The sequence below is a fragment of the Purpureocillium takamizusanense genome, chromosome 9 (assembly GCF_022605165.1).
Source record: "Purpureocillium takamizusanense chromosome 9, complete sequence".
Taxonomy (NCBI): domain Eukaryota; kingdom Fungi; phylum Ascomycota; class Sordariomycetes; order Hypocreales; family Ophiocordycipitaceae; genus Purpureocillium; species Purpureocillium takamizusanense.
This window is the reverse complement of record NC_063076.1, coordinates 1,531,688-1,550,851: the sequence shown is the minus strand read 5'-3', so window position 1 is coordinate 1,550,851 and position 19,164 is coordinate 1,531,688. Positions and strand designations below refer to the sequence as shown.

General features: G+C 60.4%; 7 protein-coding genes and 1 non-coding gene across 8 annotated transcripts; 4 read left to right on the top strand and 4 right to left on the bottom strand.

Moving 5' to 3' along the window:
- Positions 1 to 1,851: 1,851 nt before the first annotated feature.
- Positions 1,852 to 2,908, top strand: JDV02_009303 (uncharacterized protein; the record flags this gene model as incomplete). The annotated part of the gene is made up of 3 exons (XM_047990955.1): positions 1,852 to 2,126; positions 2,245 to 2,541; positions 2,647 to 2,908. The coding sequence occupies 3 exons, from the start codon at positions 1,852 to 1,854 to the stop codon at positions 2,906 to 2,908; spliced, it is 834 nt and encodes a 277-aa protein (XP_047846965.1).
- A 354-nt stretch (positions 2,909 to 3,262) lies between these two features.
- On the bottom strand, positions 3,263 to 5,548 carry UGA2_2 (succinate semialdehyde dehydrogenase NADP+ linked). The gene is made up of 4 exons (XM_047990954.1): positions 5,155 to 5,548; positions 4,991 to 5,081; positions 4,534 to 4,903; positions 3,263 to 4,459 (listed from the first exon to the last, which is right to left on the bottom strand). The coding sequence occupies exons 1-4, from the start codon at positions 5,248 to 5,250 to the stop codon at positions 3,445 to 3,447; spliced, it is 1,572 nt and encodes a 523-aa protein (XP_047846964.1). The 5' UTR covers positions 5,251 to 5,548; the 3' UTR covers positions 3,263 to 3,444.
- A 1,020-nt stretch (positions 5,549 to 6,568) lies between these two features.
- Positions 6,569 to 6,661, bottom strand: JDV02_009301. The gene has a single exon. It is a non-coding gene; the product is annotated as a tRNA-Val (tRNA).
- Positions 6,662 to 7,181: 520 nt separating this feature from the next.
- UGA2_1 (succinate semialdehyde dehydrogenase NADP+ linked) lies at positions 7,182 to 8,319 on the top strand. The gene is made up of 2 exons (XM_047990953.1): positions 7,182 to 7,277; positions 7,347 to 8,319. The coding sequence occupies exons 1-2, from the start codon at positions 7,210 to 7,212 to the stop codon at positions 8,209 to 8,211; spliced, it is 933 nt and encodes a 310-aa protein (XP_047846963.1). The 5' UTR covers positions 7,182 to 7,209; the 3' UTR covers positions 8,212 to 8,319.
- A 12-nt stretch (positions 8,320 to 8,331) lies between these two features.
- On the bottom strand, positions 8,332 to 9,615 carry JDV02_009299 (uncharacterized protein; the record flags this gene model as incomplete). The annotated part of the gene is made up of 1 exon (XM_047990952.1): positions 8,332 to 9,615. The coding sequence occupies one exon, from the start codon at positions 9,613 to 9,615 to the stop codon at positions 8,332 to 8,334; it is 1,284 nt and encodes a 427-aa protein (XP_047846962.1).
- A 696-nt stretch (positions 9,616 to 10,311) lies between these two features.
- pzh1 (Protein-serine/threonine phosphatase) lies at positions 10,312 to 12,025 on the bottom strand (the record flags this gene model as incomplete). The annotated part of the gene is made up of 3 exons (XM_047990951.1): positions 10,312 to 10,341; positions 10,389 to 10,541; positions 10,592 to 12,025. 3 exons carry the CDS (start codon positions 12,023 to 12,025, stop codon positions 10,312 to 10,314), a joined length of 1,617 nt encoding a protein of 538 aa, XP_047846961.1.
- Positions 12,026 to 14,320: 2,295 nt separating this feature from the next.
- On the top strand, positions 14,321 to 14,671 carry JDV02_009297 (uncharacterized protein; the record flags this gene model as incomplete). The annotated part of the gene is made up of 1 exon (XM_047990950.1): positions 14,321 to 14,671. The coding sequence occupies one exon, from the start codon at positions 14,321 to 14,323 to the stop codon at positions 14,669 to 14,671; it is 351 nt and encodes a 116-aa protein (XP_047846960.1).
- A 2,635-nt stretch (positions 14,672 to 17,306) lies between these two features.
- On the top strand, positions 17,307 to 18,999 carry JDV02_009296 (uncharacterized protein). The gene has a single exon (XM_047990949.1). It carries the CDS (start codon positions 17,723 to 17,725, stop codon positions 18,716 to 18,718), a length of 996 nt encoding a protein of 331 aa, XP_047846959.1. The 5' UTR covers positions 17,307 to 17,722; the 3' UTR covers positions 18,719 to 18,999.
- The last annotated feature ends 165 nt before the right edge of the window (positions 19,000 to 19,164 follow it).

The window sequence follows — 19,164 nt, the reverse complement described above, 5'->3', positions numbered from 1 at the left end:
ATCCATCAATCGATGGCATCGAGGAGGTGTGGATGCGCCACAGCAATCGCCGTGGCGGACGCCCATCGGTGGCTGATGACAGACAAAACATGCATACACCCTGTTGACAGCAAATGCTTGCGCGCGGCAACGTGTGGCGGGGGTTCAGGCACGCTATCTGTCCTCGCACAGCAGAAGCGCTGGACCAAGGAATGCGAAGAAAAGTAAGCTGCTGTTGAACCTGGCCAAGCTAATAACTACGAAACTTTCATACGGAACTTTGCAAGTGCAGCCCGGGGGTTCATTCACGGCGTACGAAGCAGAGTGAGGCGGAGGAAGACATGCTTTTCCCAGTCAGGCCTTGTTTCAGCATCCGCTGCGTACCGGGCTTGGGGACCAACTTTCACGACATTCAACGATGGTGAACAAGAAAAAAAAAAGACCTGAAATAGTGCTGTCGGAATCAGATGAACAACCAAGGCCCCCATGCCAACAAAGGAGTCAACAAGCCCTCTCTCCTTCCTTCTATCCAGGAGCCCGCCGCTCCACCGTGGCATCGTGGGTCGGTCGACGAGGACGTGGGCCGCCCCTCTTCGGAAGACGACCCGAGCTCGTTGATTTCGCGCGTCACTCACTACATCCTCCCATCATCTCCCTCGACCCAACAACGGTACGTAGTACGTACGTACATACATGGCACTTCGGACTGCCGGACCCGGCAATACATATGTGCAGGCACATCATGGGCTTTTCAGGGGGACGAACCATCCGTTGGTGCCGCCCTCGTCGCTCGCAGCGGCCTCCCCAGGCGGACAGCCCTGCGAGCGCCCGCTCCCTTGCACGTTGGGCTGCACAAGGCCGGGTCCTTAGGAGGACGGGGGTTGGTGCTGCGTGAGCCGGCAGCGGTGTCGAGCATTTTGGCGATGCCTCGCGCCTTCAACAACCTAAACCCCTAGCCGTCCGAACCCTGGCGGTAAACGGCCCCCAACCGTGGACGTCTCCCCAGCGCATTCGGACAGCGCTCAAAGACCGGGCTCGGGGCAACGCAGCGTCGCCACGAGCGGCAGCTGCCCGCCCCCAATTGGCCTGCCTGCGGCCGCCCCTCCCAGCCAGCGAGGCGGGGCCGGCCAATGGCGCCGCCGCCTCCCGTGCCGGGCGCTTAACCAACCGGGCAGCCCGTCGCTGCCATTGGCCGTCGGCGCTGTGACGCCCGTGCAGCGGCAGCGCGGGGGGGGGTGGAGGCGGGCTCCAGCGAGTCCCATCACACACTGAGGTGCACTCACTGTCTGCTCCCCCGCCGCAACTGAATGTGCGTCTGGCCGTCCAACTCATATGCAGGTAGGGCACACGCAGGAGCAGCACAACCACCAAGGGGATTGGGCGGTTGGGGCCATGGATGGCAATGATGGCAATGGCGGCGGCCATGCCCTTTAAACGTCCGTCGGGCCCCCGAGGGCGACCCCTCGAGCTCGGGCCACCAAAGACGGCCGACCTCCCTCCTCCCTCTCTCTTTCACACTCCGTCCAACGGCTCACCGACTGACCACGACGACGACAACGAGACGAACTGCAACAGGGGCGTGCAAGAAGGACTCCAAAGAAATAGAGAAACGAGAACCACGCAGGCGGCAAAATACCATCGCCCATCGTCTGCGGATGCGGTCCCCCGTACGACTGCCGCTGCTGCAGCTGTAGCTAGCTCACTCACTTCCCTCCCACGGACAAGCCGTGGCCTCCATCCATCTAATCTACCTTGGGGCGGGCCGAGACGAAACCGCACGACGACAACGACGACGTCCACGACAAAAGCACGCTGCGCCCCCGGACTCGTATCCCTAAATAGATAAAAAATTCCCCCGGAAAACATATCACGATGAAGGTCCTCCTCGGCAAAAACAAGACCTACCGGCTCGTCCCCCGGGAATGGCCTCCCCTGCACAGGCGCTTCATCTCTGGGGCCATGATCCCCGAGCTGGCCGTCCTCATTGCCCTGCTCGTCATCTTTGGCATCTCCCAGCCCGACATGTACCGCACCGACATGTGGCAGATTGGCTTCGACAACAAGCTCAACTCCAACCCCAACATGATTCTTTACGCATACGCCAACCACCGCCCGCTACCCAAGGTGCCGCTCATATGGTCGCTCTTGTACGCATATCCCCCTTCCTCTCCTTCTCGCGCCCGCCCTCACCTACAAGGAAACCCAAAACGCACACCGGCATTCTTCTCCGGCTAACTGATGCATGTGTCACTAACACCTCTATAGGTTGACAAACTTCAACGTCGCCATCTCCGTCGTCTCGCTCTTCTTCCTCCTCGCCAAGCTCATCGCCAACATCATGAAGCTCTACTACCCAATCGTCGCCGTCTTCGTCAACCTGCCCCTCATCGCACTCTACAGCGTCAGCGTCTACGGACAGGTCGGCCCCGACCACGCCGACGCGCGGTACCCGGCTCCCGCGGCCTGGTACTTCCGCAAGGGCTGCGACTTGGCCAGGCCGTATGGCAAGTACCGCGCGTGCCAGATCGCGCAGGCGTCGCTCGGCGTCACCCTCGTCATGCTGTGAGTCTGCCCCGCCCGCTCCGCTCCTCTCCTTTACCCCCTCTTTTCCATCCGCCGTTGTGTCATTTCGAGAGCGAGTGAGCGACCGACTGACATCGTGATAAGCGTCCTGTACCTCATCAACCTTGGCTTCGCCCTGCACGCCATGTGGCCCAACAAGGAAAACGACATTGTCGACGAGGACGAGGAGGACCACGCTTCGGCTACCTCTGTCGACTACAAGGAGAGGGGCAACTGGGAAATGAACGGCATCAAGTCCCCCGCCAGCGCGTACGCCTCGCCCTTTACGCCCAGGACGCAGGCGTTCCACACCCTCGACCGACAGCTGCCGCTGCATCAGCAGCAGGACGCGCGCAGGTACGCGTGAGAAGGGAAAAAAAAAAGAAATGGCGGGCGTGCAGTGAAGTGAGTGAGTGGTGGAGAACGAAATTCTGATGACGATGGTGGAACGGGTTGCCGCCGCGCACGGGGCTGTTTGATGTATGAATAGGCCAACATGGCCGGCGACTCGAAACGCGCGCGCGCGATGGAAGTTCCTCCCCCGCGCCCCCGTCGACGGGAAGGCAGCTCGAGTCGTGTCTGGGATGCGGCATCAGAGGCTGGCCTCGGGGGCGACGGTCTATATAATACCGATGAGGTGACCGCGTGTCATATTCTCACCCCCCCTTTGTTTGACGTACTACAATACACGTTGTAAAACGGTCGACCCCTTTATCTTCGACCAGGCTCGCAGCCTTCGAAATCAGCAGTCCTTGAATGTCGCTGAGACTGCACGAAGATTACCGTCAGGGACAAAAAGTCGGCGTGAACAGTGACTAGCGAATTACTTGAACGTCTTTTAGTTTTTTTCCTATGCCACTACAACCGGCACATGCTCCCTGCCAAAAGGAACAAACCCCTCCCTCAGCTCTGGAGCGGCTGTCCCATGCCTCCGTAGGTAATCATCTTGGTGATCTGGTACTCGCCGATGCCATACTTGGACCCTTCACGGCCGAAGCCGCTCTCCTTGACACCTCCAAACGGCGCGGCGGGATCCGAGATGATGCCCGTGTTGATGCCGACCATGCCGACCTCGAGCGCCTCGGCGATGCGGTGCACCCGCTGCAGGTCGCGGGAGAAGAAGTATCCCGCCAAGCCGACCTCGGCATTGTTCGCCATGTCCACCACCTCCTTCTCCGTCTTGAAGGGGAAGAGCGCAGCCACGGGGCCGAACGTCTCCTCCGAGGCAATAGCCATCGCAGGGGTGGCGTCGCGGATGACCGTGGGCTGGTAAAAGTTGGAGCCGAGGTCGGGCATCCGCTGGCCGCCGATGACGAGCTTGCCGCCCTTGCTCTCGGCGTCCTTGACGTGGGCCTCGACCTTGGACACGGCGCGGTCGTGGATGAGGGGGCCGTGGGTGACGCCGTCGGCGAAGCCGTGGCCGACCTTGAATCCCTGAACCTTTTCGGCGAATTTGCGCACAAACTCATCGTAGATGCCGGCCTGCACGTAGATGCGGTTGGCGCAGACGCAAGTTTGGCCGGACGAGCGGAACTTGGAGGCGATGGCGCCGGCGACGGCCACGTCGATGTCGGCATCGTCAAACACGATGAAGGGCGCGTTGCCACCGAGCTCCATGGACAGCTTCTTGAGGGTGCTCGAGGACTGCTTCATCAGAAGCTTGCCGACGCCGGTCGAGCCGGTGAAGGAGACCTTTTTGACGGCGGGGTCGGTGGTGAGAACCTCGCCGATGGCCGGAGTGTTGGACAGAGTAGTGATGACGTTGACGACGCCCTTGGGGATGCCGGCGCGGTGGGCAAGCTCAGCGAGCGCCAGAGCTGTGAAGGGGGTCTCGCCAGGGGCCTTGCAGACGACGGTGCATCCGGCCGCCAGGGCAGGGCCAACCTTTCTCGTTATCATGGCGGCGGGGAAGTTCCACCTAGACAGGCATGTCAGTCAGCATAGAGAGCGCCGCAGAGCAGCTACGTAGCAGCAAAACTCGGAGATACTCACGGCGTGATGAGACCGCAGACTCCAACGGGCTCCTTGATGGTCCACACTCTGTTCCCAGGGACGGTGGCGGGGATGGTGTCGCCGTAGCTCCGGGGCGCCTCCTCGCTGAACCACTCAAAGAAGTTGGCCGCGTACGCGGACTCGCCCTTGGCGTCGGCAAAGGGCTTGCCGTTCTCCCAGGTGATGAGCTTGGCGATGTCCTCCGAGTTCTCGACCATGAGGTCGTACCACTTGCGCAGCAGCTTCGCGCGCTCGCGGCCGGTGGTGGTGCGGAACGTCTTGAAGGCGTCGGCGGCGGCGCGGATGGCCGACTTGGTGTCCTCGACGTCGCACTCGGCGCAGGTGCCGATGAGCTCACCAGATGACGGATCTGCAGAGAGGGCGCGCATCGCGTTTAGCTACAATCAGGTTCATATCTGGGGCACATTGGGGGGCAGAGCCATCAGGGCGAACCGACCGTTGACATTAAAGGTCTTGCCAGAACCGGCAGGCTTCCACTCGCCATTGATGTAGCAGACGTCATGCTTGAGCAGCGACGGGTCTCTGAGCTGCGTACGTAGTAAAACGTCAGCGCCCGGTCGGACGCTCTGGTCGGGGACGCATGAGGGGCAGCGTGCGTACCTTGGGCGCCATGGTCGACGCGCTTCTTGCCACTATCAATGAGACGCTGGGAGAGAAGCGCAGTGAAGAAGCTCCCAACCTCTGCAGGAGCGCCATGTAAGAAGCAGCGGGCTGTTATGGTGATTCGATTCGATCCGACTCGAGGGGGGGCGAGCTCTTCCTTCCAATTTACAAGCTACCCAACGGGAGATGTCGGAGTCGACAGGAGCGCAACACGTAGTGGCAGAAGTGCTCGTCCAGTCTGTGCCGTTGTGGGGGAATATTTTCGGTGAGGAGTGAGGAGGGCGGTTGGCAAGTAGGTAGTTAACGACCGGCCCAGCACAGGAAGGGAACGAACGGTGTGAGTGACGTTCTCCATTCAGCAGCTAAAGCGAGGGGGAGCTCCAACAAGTTCTCGTCTTACTAGTTTGTTACCCCAATCGGCCGTCGGGGGTTGCGCCCCCGCACCTCCCAGGGAGCCAGAAGCTGCTCGCCCGCTGGTGGTCCATGACACCCCCAAGCGGGCACCTGAGGAAATCCCCCCTGCCCCCCAAGGCCCCCCTGTTTGCGGGGGAGGCGGAGCCAGAGGGCGCCCCGAAGCCCCTCGGCAGGTGTCCGCCACAGCGAATCGGAGGCGCCAGCGCAACGGGCACCCGAGGTCGGCGCTCGTCGCGGTCCACGGACACCGGTGGCGGGGACCTCGAGGACGCTCTCGACGATGCTGTTACGTACCGCCCCAGCTGCTGGCCGGGCAGCATCGGAGCCTCAAAGTCCACTTCAACGTCAAGACCGGCGTGGCATTAGGTCACGGCATATCCCGCCCTGTTGAATCGGCACGCCGGGCCCGGAGGCGTCTCACTCAGCGTGCTTGAGGCGATGTGTACCAAGTTACGAGGGATTCTTCATGAGAGCTAGCCTGCGACGCGAGAAATAACCGTGAGGATGTCGAGGTTCTGAAATCAAACGGACGGAGAGCATGGGTTAGCCAGCGCTGCCTGACTAAGGGGAGGTGAGTGCTGAGAAGAGCAGCTCAACACTGCCAACCTGTCTTTATCAGGTCGCGGGCCAGGTACGCACTTGTCACTCAGCCGGCACGATAGTCATGATTCCCACGATCAAGTACTAATGCTAGTACTAATTTACCAAGCACGCAAACTATTTTACACCCGATCGATTCTGGACGCAGCCAGTGTCATCTTCCCCCACATCCGCAGCATGTCAGGCCCAGACAGTGAACTAACGGAGATACGGCCCCAAGTGCAACAAGAGGATTATGCCATTCGCGCTTCACGCCCCCAGACGCAATACCGTTATTCTTTCTCACCGCAGCTTCGACGTATTAGAGCTCCTCCTCCGAAGCATATGACGCGTCCGCAAAAAGACAAGCCCTCTCTACCTTTACTATAGATGCTCCAAAAAAAAGAATTAAACAGCTTGTCTGTACCAGGGTTCGAACCTGGGACCTTTTCGGAACATGAAGCAATGCTTATGTAAGCGAAACGTGATGAAACCACTACACTATACAGACATTCTATTTTGGGAAATTTTGGCTTATTGGTAACTATACAGGCTGGGCAGGACTACGACTCTAGTGCGCCCGTTCGTCTTTTTCGGCTGCCCGCGGTATGTTACACCATGCCGCAAACCTGAGCGATGAATCTGAAGCGAGTTGTCGTACCTCTTACAGTTAGTAAAGACTGTTGCCGTCTCAATTGACTTTGACTCCTCTGCTGTCGCGACATTGCTATTTTGCTGGTGAGGCCCCAGGCTCGGGCTCCCTTCCAAATGAGCCTTCGCATTGCGTGTGAACAAGACGACGCATCTGGGAAGCAACAAGTCACCGGGAATATCAGGGAAAATCGTATCGACGAATTGAGCATTTCGGGCCCGAAGTAAATCGAAAAAGTGCACCCGGTGCCAGACAGTCGTGATTCAAATCAACTGTTTTATCCCTTGTTAGAGCTCGGCTTATCTTATCGGCACCAGCCGTTGAAGCTTCTATGCCGCCCACGTCTCGAAGCGGGAGCACTTGAGCAAACAATTCCTCCCGTCCACACAACGACGACGTACAAAACCATGGCGCTGCCCCGTGCCACCGGCCTGGCGAGACAGGGTGCTCGCTTCTTGAGCGCAGCAGCATCAAGGTCAGACCGGCTCTGCATTCCGCCTCAATTGGGCTATGTGAAATTCTAACATGATGGCACGTCTCGCAGGACAACGACGACGACGACGACGACCGTCCGGCCGGCAGCACCTTCGCGACCCGTTCTGCCAGCGAGCCTTGCAAACTGCACCTGCGTCGCCGTCAGACCCTTTGCCTCGTCCTCCGCGCTACAGAAGAAGCGCAAGATTGCCCCGGCAGCCAACAGCCCATCGCGCGCCGACGACAAGAACCCTTCTCACTCAACATCATCGTCCTCCTCCTCCTCGTCCTCCTCATCCGCCGCCGATAACAATGCCGTCGAAGACCCCCTCGACTTCAGTGGCCTGATCGCCGCGTACGCCCCCATCGACGCGCACTTCAAGGCGCAGCTGCAGTCCGTCCTGCACGGCGGGCGCTTCAACCCGTCGACGCTCGGCGCGCTGCCCGTGACGGTCAAGTCGACCGAGCCCGCCGCCCCCAGCGGCAGCGGCAGCGGCAGCGGCCAGCACGACACGTTCCCGCTGCGGGAGCTCGCGCAGGTCGTGCCCCGGTCCGGACGCACCATCTCGCTGCTCGTCAACGACCGCGCGTACATCAAGCCCATCATGTCGGCGGTGCAGGCCTCGCGCGAGTTCAACCAGCAGCCGCAGCGCTCCGAGGACAACGACCTCGAGCTGCTGCTGCGCGTGGAACTCGAGCGCCGCGACGAGCTCGCGCGCCGCGTCAAGGAGGCGACGCAGGGCTGGCGCGAGAGGGTCCGCCAGGCGCGCACCCGTCACGACAAGATGCTCAAGGAGGGGAAGCGCACGGGTGCCGTGCTGCCCGACGTGGTGAAGCGCGCAGAGAAGGAGCTGCAGAAACTGCAGGACAAGAAGATGAAGGAGATTGACGCCGAGGAGGCGCAGACGATGAAGCAGCTAGAGAGGGGGAATTAGATGGCCAAAACCCGACAGATCGGGGATGGTTGTGTCTTGACACAGCTTGTTTTCCCTCGATTTGAAAATGTACTACTATTACAACATGATGGCAGCCGCCGCTCCCTGATTGTACATGCTTTAGGCCGTGGCATTATTAGCCTTGCCCGACTTCCCGCCCGCCGCGGCCCCTGCCCCCATCAACGACTTGAGCTTCTTCTCAAAGTTTTCAATGTCCTTTTGCGTGTACGTCTCAGCGCGGAGATGCCACGAGCGAGACACGCCCACAGGGTCTGCCGCAAACTCGGGCTTCTCGTACTGGCCCGCCACCGCCTTGTCGAAGATGACCCTGCGAATGGCCTCATCGGCGTCTTGGATGATGCGCTCCGTGCTCTCCTCCATCGTTACCCCCTCCTCGCGAGCCTTCTTAGCAGCCTCGTCCCTCCTCTTCTTCTGGAGGTATGCCTCAGCGGCATCCCTTGCCTTGGCGTCAGCGAAGAAGCGCACGCCCGCGTTCTCCAGGTCCTCCGCGTAGCAGCTGCCCTGCAAGTCCTGCGGCACACCCACGGGGTCCGCGGTGCCCAGCGCGCTGAGGTTCTGCAGCACCGTCGCGGCGCGCCCCTGGGAGGTGGACGCGTCGGCCGGCATGAAGGGCGCGAGGTCTTCGAGCGTGAGCGAGGGCGTGTACTGGGTCCTCGTGCCGAAGCGCATGTCGTTGTCGAACGCCTCCTCCGCCGGGTCCATCACTTCGAAGGGGTCTTTCGGTTTCCTTGCATTCCTGTTGAAAGCCCTGTTCCCGTCCATCTGAAAGTCCTTCTCGGCGTCCGTGTCCGCATTCTTGTCGCGCAGGTTGTCTCCCCATTCCCCTCCGTGAAGTCCGCCTCGTCCACGGCCCCGGCCGCGCAGACCGCGCGAGGCGAAGCCATCCCGGTCCATCCTTGAGGGTCGATCACCTTCCGCGGGTGAGAAGCCCCGTTGAGTAAACGTATTTTCTCGGCCGGCGGTGGCGGCGCCGCCCCGACCCCGACCCTGAAAGCCGCCTCGTCCGCGGAATCCCCCCCTCGGCAGACTTCTCACGTCAAGGACCTTAGCCTGGCCAGATTCGGGTCCGGAAGCCTGCCGAGGCCACTGGCGAGGTGTCGAAGGGCCGTTGTTCCTCACGAGAGAGGTGATCTCGCTTGTCGCGGCCTGTGTTCGCTGTCGGCGGGTAGGCGCCGGGTTCGGGTCGTTGGGCGTTGTGTCGTCCGTGGCGAGCCATTGAGATGTGGAAAAGTAATTCCTCAGTGCGTAGCTACTCCTCTCGAGCTCCGGCCTCGCCCGGGCGCAGACCGAGCGAATGGCTTGTCGGTTCATGGTTGCGTCGTGGTCGTTGACAGGGACGGAGCTGGCGAGCTCACCATCTGCAGACCAATTTTCTCGACGCATGCTGATGACTAAGCAGCCTTGCACCTTCCGAGCCAGCCAACATATCACACATTGTACATCACACGACTCACTCTAAATTGCATCAGTCACTTTTGCTGCAAAACCCAAGTCCCGGGGAGAAAATACAATATTCCGAAGAAATCCTACTCCAAACACCTCAATGGCAGGCGACTGTTCTGTCATAACCTCGGCCGACAGCTCATTCTCATTGTCGGCGCAGCCCCGTACTGTACAAAGATGCCTCATGTTGGCTGGCTAGCCCATCGACCCAACATAAATCTAGAGAAACGCTGCACGTCACCATGTTTCCTCCCATACCATTTGCATGCATTCACCTTATGCTCCATTGCGGCGTCGTCGCCAACAGAAGTGTTGCGGTGATGAGAAAATAAAAGTCCTTTGAGAATGTTTTACGGAGCTCGGCCATTTCAGACCTAGTTAGGTGCACTATCACGTCACACCTTTCCACCCCGATCAAGCCGGGCGCGTCACACGGATATTACTCCATCGACGGTCAGGCTCCCAGGCCAAATCTCGGTTCTGGTGTCTTGGGACCGTGTAGGCAAGACGTAACATGAGGCGTGGCGCCCCTGACGCAATCGTCATTCGGCTCGGCTGGTGGGTGGTTGGGCTTCCCCAACCTGCGCTGTATGCCTCGGACACGACACCAGTCGCTATATGGGCGTGGACGTGAAATTAGACGCTCTGGGGTTGGACGCTCGCCGGCTAGGACAAGTTAGCAAGTGCCTGATTGGGGGTGACGTAGAACTTACAGGACTGTTGAGCATTTGCTGACGCTTGTTGCGCCCCTTCTTAATGTGGCTCTTGAGGGCACTCGAGTCGAGCGGCTTGAGAAGTTCAAAGCTGCACAGAAGCTCGGCCGACACAGACATGACAGCCCCCCAATTATCAAATTCTCCGCAATACTGGGGCCGGTTAGTAGGGTACTCTGTGAACGCTGCAATGGATAGCTTACGTTTGGTGCGCTAAAGACAGTGACTAGAACACGATCGTTGAAGAACTCGTAGCCGTCCTCGACAACCATGTGCGCTCGACAGATCAAGTCGAAGTCGTGTACGGCTAGGAAATCGGTGATGACGCGTTTGCCGAAGCAGTAGCTGACGCCCCGCTCGTTTGCCTCCCAGTCTTGTTCCATGTCTGCAGGATCCGACCAGAGTAGGTCGTTGAGCAGCCCGTAATCGGGGACGTCCGTCGGCCGAGCGATGTTGCGAATATCATCCATGTGGCTGAGGGCAGGGGAAAGACCGCCGTGAACGCAAAAGATTTTGCCGGCGACGATGGCAGCAATGGGGAGCGTGTTAAAACAGTCGATGAATGTTTTCCAGATCTTGACGTTGCACCTCCGCTTGCACTCGTCGTAGAAACCGTAGACGCGCGTCACATTGGCGCATTCGTGATTTCCGCGGAGGAGAAAAAAGTTTTCAGGGAACTTGATCTTGTAGCACAGCAGGAGTAAGATGGTCTCGAGAGACTGCTTCCCACGGTCGACGTAGTCTCCGAGGAAGAGGTAGTTTGACGTGGGCGGGAAGCCACACATTTCGAACATGCGAATTAGGTCAGTGTATTGTCCGTGAACGTCGCCGACAATCTTGACAGGCGCATCGAGCTCGAGGAGTGCGGGCTGCGACAAAAAGACCTCGCGGGCGCGATGACAGATGGCAACAATCTCGGCATTCTTGAGGCATACACCCTTTGTCACCTTGCCAGCGTAGCCTGCGTCGAGCAGGCGCTTTATGAAGTCGTCGAGGTCAATATCTTTGATCTCGGACATGCCGACATTGCCGTTGGAGTCGGTCCTAGCGGGCGAGTCCATCGAGGGGCTCTCTTGGATGACGCTTGCCGGCTGGTCGCGCTTGACGAGAATAGGCTGCCCGGGCGCCTGCATGTGGGTGGTGAGGCTCGCATTGGCGGACGGCGGCTGGTCCGACACGTGGTCGACCTCGCCGGAAGCCTGGGCGGCGCTCACATCGTGATTGCCGCCTTTGAGGGCGCTGGCGGACACCGGTGAGGGTGGTGGTTGGTCGTCGAAGACGGCAGAGTCGGTGTTGGACAGGTCGGTGGAATTGTGCCTCAGTGGCGGGATCTCGCTGCGGCTGGTCCTGGAAGCGCTGGAACGCCCACTGCGCCCGGATCGGACGGACGCGGCATCGGCGACCTTGTTATCGCCGGCCGAGTCGCCGTTGGAGAGTAGGGCCGAGTTTCGCGGGCTGTCGGTTCTGCCGCTGGAGCCGGGTATCTTAGATCGCAGGGACCGGAACGACCGCGACGAGTCCTTGGTGTCGGACCTGCTAAAGGAGGGGTACGACTGCAGAGTAGCGTCGCCCGACGGGCCAGCGCCGGAGCCCTTGGACGAGGAGCCGCCTCCTTCCTTGGAGGCCTGATTGCCCATCGCAAGTTTGGGAGGAGGCCCGGCTGGGGGGGGGGGGGGGGGTCGATTGCGCCTAGGCACCTAGGCGGCGGCGGTGGGCGATGTCTCAAATGCCGCGTGGGTGGCGTGCGGGAAGGTTTGAGAGGCCCTGTATATGCCTGGCTTGGCCGGCGGCGAGTCCTCTGCCAATGTGCGCACCGTTGAGCTTGGCTATCGGGGTGTACGAACGATTCGTTTTGGGGGTGTCGCTGTGACGAGGGCCGCGCTAGGGAGGATGGAAGAGACGGCCGAGGACGAGAAAGAAAGAGGAGAGCCGAATCTTGATGGCGGCCGTCGTTGTTGTCTAGGGCGGACGCCTGGGGGAGAGAAGGGACGCAAGGTTCGCAGCGGGATTTGAGACGGCGAAAAAAGGCCGCGGGGACAGAAATCGGCGCAGTGGTGATGACGTCGTGGGGCGTCGCGGCTTGGATGACTCCGAGTCGGAGACGGGAGGCGGGAGCAGCGGCGGCCGAATAGGGCGGGTGCGCGGGTAGGCTTCGGCGATACGGGGGGAGGGGGGGTTAAATTCGAGGGCGCTCTTTAAGGAGCTGAAGAGACCGGGCCCTATAAATGCAGCGGCGGGGAGTTGGACGCTGGTGGAGGCGCGAAGACGACGAAAGGGTTCGGTCGAGGCAAAGCCGGAGCGGGTGGTGCAAGAGAGAAAGAAGGTTGAGGAAGTGCGGGCAGGTTTTGGAATCGGGAAGAATCAAAGGCAGCGGTGCAAAGGCGGCTCCAGTAGTAGCTGGGCCTGGATGGATGGAGGGACGGCGGATGGATGGGAACCAAGTACCTGCAGATGCGGCGGTGGTTTGCCAAGATGTCCGGGCTGGGACAAGGTGGTGGTGGTGGTGGCCTGTGCTGCGCTGCTCTGTGCTGTGAGGTGCTGCGCTGTGCGGGTGCAGTGCTGGGCTGGGCTCTGGCGTGCTGCGCTGTGCCTTTGCCCGGGAGCGGCAGCAAAGGATCGAGCGGAGGGAGAGGGTGTGAGGCAAGTTCCTGCGTGTCTCAAAAGAGCTTGTTTTCTCTGTCTTGTCTTTTGTTTCGCTTGTGTCAATGTCGCAACGGGCGGGGTGTCGCGACGTGCCGATGACAAAGCAGCAGCGGAAGTAGAAGCTGTCGGCGGTGGCTGTTGTCGTTGATGATGCTGAAGCCTCGCCCTGACTCTCTCTCCCTCTCTCTTCACACTCTCTCTCTCACCGGGCACGGGAGTGTCGACTGTGGCGACGCCCAGGAGAGGCTATCGCCCGTCGTGGCGCGTTAGCGCTGCTCAAAACCGGTGGCGGCGCGCCAATCAGCAGCGGCCAGGGTGCCTGCACGACGCTTGCGGGGGGAGGGGGGCTGAGCAGCACCACCAGCATGGCACACCGAGGGGCACGGGGAGCCAACAACCGCAGCACAGCGCCGGGGCACGCACGCAAAGAAGAGAAAACAGCCAACAACACCAGCACCTTGGTCATTCGCACAGAGGGCGGGCGAGCATGCAAGCAGGCACGCAGGCACGCATCGAGCACTCCGTCAGTCGCGACGACGGCAACGACAAAGGACATGTACGGATGTCGTCGACGGGCCATTCCGAAACCCCGTGGCACTGCGCCGTGCCGCACCTCAGGTGTCACGACGCGATGCCATGGCGCGCCATCCCCCTCATCGAGCCCCTCCATCGCAGACCGTGATTTGATCACAATGCCCCCCACCTGCGGCGGCTCGGGTCTGCTGCTGGAGGTGCAGCCGGTGCAGCTGCACCTCTGCCTGCTTGTGAGGTTCCATGCCCTCCCTCAGCCCCTCCAGCCCATGGAGGCGCTCCAGCTTCCCCCTCGGGCTTCTGTCCACGTTGCGTCGCGCAGCGGCGAGGAGCGCGCCAGCTGCCGATCCGGGCGGCATCAGGGAAGCCAGGATGCCATGGAGGCCAGGGTGTGCATGGCCCCATCCCACCTCATGGCAGACGGATACCTACAGGTAATGATTGCACTTATCACCATGAAAGGTAGAGGCGCCGCATCCGCTGAGCGACTTGGTACTTTCCAGGGCAGTTCATCCATCCCCTTGGACGCTCGCTGGCCTCCACTCCAGCCTCCACTGGCTGGTAAGGTACAGTTACTTAGTACTGCGCGCCAAAATGCCACAGCCAACAAGGCGCAATTAAGGTTCCACTGGCACCGCTGCGGCCTCCACAATTTTCTTGCATGTCCGCGCAGTCGGGAACTGGCGCGCCATCACTTCAACGCCCACCATCCATCCATGGTGCTGGTACAAGGGCTTTGGAGGTGAAACTAAACCTCCATGTCCTTGTCCATCGATACCACCACCGACGGCGCACCCGTTGCCAACAAGGAAGGCCATTCACGCGTCTCTGGCCCCTCGGAGATGCCTTTTTTGCCACTGCGACGTGCTAATCTGCCGACGCCTCGGATGCGAGCATCGCCGTGCCAGGTGCACCGACATCTGACATTTTTCCATCTCGGCATCAGATCAGACAGCCAGTCCGCCTTGACCACGCACTTGCCGCGCCCGCGCTCCAGCTCCAAGGGCCGGAAATTGGACGACGAGCAGCTGGGGTGGTATCAGGCCGCAACGGCATCACTTGGGCTAACGACATGGTTCTCGATCCACGGACGACCTGGCCTATCGTGACGTGGACGGGATGACAGCCTCCAGCCCCCCGCCCCCTTCTCTTGTTCGCGGCATGGTCCCTGGCTCGCTGCGTAGCCAAACAAGGACGGACGTCGCCCTCGCGCAACGCCCCCACAGGTTCCTGCGAGCGTCGACTGGCCCAACAACGACCAGCCGGACGCGACGACAAATGATATGCTTGGTCGCGGTGGCCAGCTTTGTGTTCCCTATGCCGGCCCGCTTTAACAACGACGACGACGACGACGGAAGCCGCGGCTGTCGTTGCTCACGTCTCAGTCAAAACGGTCTGTCTGCGCCCCCCGCGTGTCCACCCGGCTGGTCGGCACCGTGGCAGAGACATTATGAGGTAATGCTCATGTCCCTCGCAGGTCTCACAAAGCGTTGTGGAACGTGCAGCGCGCCCGTGAAAGCCGACCCAACTGCACGACCCGCGTCGCTGCCGGGTGGTAAGTCAGGGTGGGAAGGCGCACAAAGACTGCGCTGCTCTGCGGCGCAGTTACACGAGCCGCGCAGCCCTCCAGCTACTCTTTATTGATGACGGGCGCGCATAGGACTTCTTACAGCACTATGCAGTAGTAGCATGTATGAAATTCTTTGTTTACTGTACGGGTGAGGAAAGGCGTGTGAGAAGGGATGGGCTTCCTGGCAGCATGCCTCGTCACATGACAGCAATAGCAGGACGAGAAGGGAACAAGGCGCATGACGGGCAAGCGACTGTGGCTCCAGCATGACACAACGGTGCTCGGGCTCGACTTTAGCCGGGCACGACGCACGTTGCCGACGGGTTTATCCTGTCGGCGAAAAGTGTCGGGGCAACCCGTTGGAGATGCGTCAGTTACCGTGGGCTGCATGCAGTACGAAGAACACCGCACACGAGATATCGTCAGCGACGAGAAATGGAAGCTAGAACGTAGTTATTAGCGGTACGTTTCTTGTAGTCCGTATTAGCAGTAGCAAGGGCTGCCGGGTCGGAGCGCCACGTGGACGGCCAGCGGCCGCCCGGGGGCCGACATCTGGTGCGCAGTCGGCCGATGGCGGAGCCGTAGGTGCGTGGGTCGGAGTGGCTTCCATCCCTCCCCCTCCCCTCCCTTCCGGCATCCTGCGTGCGGTGCCCCGAAACTCACCCGACCAGGCGCAGACAAAGAGACGCGCACGCACATGATGCTGCCGGCTGCGTCCGTCCCTGTGGCGGGTCAGACAAAGAAAGGCTGGCTGGCCCCAGAGACTCACGCCGGGCATTCAAGCTTCCATCCATCCATCCATCCATCCATCCATCCATCCATCCACTCCAAAGGAACCAAAGGGTGGCGATGAGTGCTGCTAAATATAGTGAGCCCCCCTCCCCGCCCAGCCCAGCGGGAGCCAAACTAGCGGAGGCTGTGCGGCGGGAGGGCCGCGAGGCTTTGGATTGAAACCTCGTGGGCTCTCGCGGTGCGGTGGGGGAGGAGGAGCTTTCGTTTGTCTACTACTCGTGGCACACACTCAAAGATATACTTGCTCAGTATCGCTCAGTATTACTGTATTGATTCTGGCGCCGACTGGGAGAGGCAGGGCCGGTGTCGCGGACACATTACTACGTCGATGCGCGGAGGGCTGCATGCATCGTCGCAGTGGCAACGACTCGGTGAGGCGGGACAACACACAACCAACTGGTGGCGGTATGTAACTTACTGTACTACGTACTGTATCCGTTTCGTTGGTGCGGCGAAACAGGGCTCTCCTTCCTTTTCGTGTTTTGCAGATCGGGGGGGCTGATTCTGATGTCTCCTGTGCCCAACCAGCCAGCCAGCCCGCCAGCCGTTGCGGCGCATCCCTTTCGAGGCGTCGTCAGCGGTGGGTTCAGCAGCGGTCTTGGCGGGGTTGCGCGCAAGGTTGGATCATCTTTGTCATCATGCATCATGCACAAACGGGGGGGCCCGGGGCAAGGAGTGTGGGATGGACGATGGGAGGATGATGAGCGGTGGGGAGAACGCTTTTGTTTTTTTTTTTGTCTTTGGTTCGCCTCCATGTCGGTTGCCGTGGCAGAGCAAAAAACGTCAACATGGTCGCAAATGTGCGTAGGCTTCAATCAATCGGGGATGGCGGCTCCATGTGTCTGGTGCCGACGTGCAGGAAAAGATTCGTTCCGTACCACCTATCGTCTGCAAAGTCATGACTGACGTGCGTAGGTGCTAGCTCGCGCGTGTTTTTGCCCCAAAAGGGAAGCACGCCAGGCTGACGGACGGGAAGGGCAACGGGGTCGGTCAGTCTGTCTCATCATGTTACCCACCTCAGGTAGGGCAGATATCAGCATCATCTTACGTACTACTATCGAATGCGAGGAAATGCGCGCTCAATGTCGCACTCAGCCCTTCGAACGACGCCTGACGCCAGGGCTAACTGGAGGTACCCTGACAGCGCCGCAGCGCCGCACAGGCCCGGCCAGCTCAGCAGCTACATGTAGGAGGAGGTACCTTTAGTACCTTGGGTTAGCAGTACCGTAAATGCCCGTAGTACGAGGTAGGAGCGGCCCGCGCAGAGAAACACTGATGTGCCGCCCAGCAACGGCCGGAGCAGCCAGCCGGGAGGCGAAGCAAGCAGCAGCAGGAGCAGCCCCGGAGGATGACGAAGGCTTTCCATCCCCCCAGAGGCACACCCAGCCAATGGCCGGTGGGGGAAGTGGTCCCCTGAAGCTGCGCCCAACCTCATAGACTGCGCCACCCACTCGACGTCAAACACGGCGCCCTCGTCCACAATTGATCAGCTCCCTCCCAACGTAGCCCAGCTCCGCCTCTGGCGTCTCACGCCGCATAAAAACAACGCGGCGCCCAGACAAGTCCATCTTTTGCATTTTCTACTATCGTACTCCCGTCACCTGCGTTACGTACATTTCGTGGTTTTGACGTCTGACTCTCATTCGGTCGCTCTCTCTCCTCCACCTGTCCTCGTCGCCGTCGCCGTCGCCGACAAACCGGCCTCTCAGACCCGGACCCAACCACCACCAACAGGCGGTTGATATCCCTTCTATCCTCGTTGTCCCTCGACGAACCGACCGCCGTCGCAGCCGCAACCATGGGAGTCGGTCGCTTCTTCTGCGTCGCCCTCCCCCTCATCCTCACCATCGGCGCCATCATCTCCCTCCTCGTCGCCACGCTATCGGGCGTCGTCCACAACAACAACCTCTTCGTCTTCTCCGTCGACGTCTCCGACCTCTCCATAAACCCCGCCAACTTCGACAACATCGCCAACAAGCTAGGCAGCCGCGCCAACAACGCACAGACCAGCAACATCACGGCCGGTAACCTTGGCCTTGATCAGGTCTACGAGGTCTCCCTCTGGGGCTACTGCAGCAAAGACAAGGATGGCAAGCGCAATTGCATCAAGGGCCGCTTCGACTGGGCCTCGCATGAGCTGAACACGACCTGGATCGAGGAATTCGGCTCTACCGCCGGCGTCAAGATCAACTTGCCCACCGAGGTCAAGGATGCCCTCAAGGCGTTCCGCACCGTCACCAAGTGGACCGAGGTTACCTTCATCATCGCCCTCGTCGCTCTTGGCATCGAGCTCTTCGTCGGCATCTTCTCCAACTGCTCCCGCGTCGTTTCCTGCCTGACGTGGCTCGTTGCCTCCATCACGGCCGTGCTTGTCGGAGCCGCCGCCGGCCTCGCCACCGCCATGGCCACCATTGTCGTGGGCACCGTCGAGAGCACCGCCAAATTCTACGGCGTCAAGGGCACCGTCGGCACCCGCTTCCTCGCCGCCGTCTGGATCGCCACCGCCTTTGCCATCGGCGCCGCCTTCTTCTGGCTCTTCACCATTTGCTGCTGCAAGCCCGAGCACCGCAGCCGCAGCGCCAAGCGCGGCAGCAAGCACGACGACGGCGAGAAGCTGCTCCCCACCCGCGGCTACGCGCCCCTGACGAGCGACCACGAGATGAGCGGCGGCTTCTACAACCCCAACCAGCAGGGCCAGCAGTTCGGCCACAACTACTCGTCGCAGCCCCCGCGCTACCCTGGCGGCAACGGCCGCTCGGACCTGGCGTATGAGCCGTACTCGCACCGAGCGTAGAAGGCCGAGCGACGCTGACGGGCACTTGTGAGCGGTTTTTATTGTTTTTTGACTGCTTCCTCGGCAGGAAGCTCTAGAGGAAGGGGAAAGGCAGCAACGCTTGGCTCATAACGATTTTGCATCACTGGCGTTGACATTATTACTCGGCGGATATGGCATCCGGGGTCCATTGTCACCACAGTGACATGCTGGCTTCCAGACAGCAGGTTATGATCAAATATGTACATAAAGCATCTTCAGATGCATGATACGAGTCAACGAACCAAGTTTTCGATCTCAAATACTTTGCGTGTTGATGTGAATGTCCGACTTGGTGCGGAACGTTGGCAGTAAAGTGATACCTAGAGATACCGAACGTAAAATGTAGGCTGCTGGTGGTGGTCTGGCGTAGAGGATGGCGCCTGGGTGTCGGAGACCCACGAAAAATTTGGCCGCCTTGGATCGTG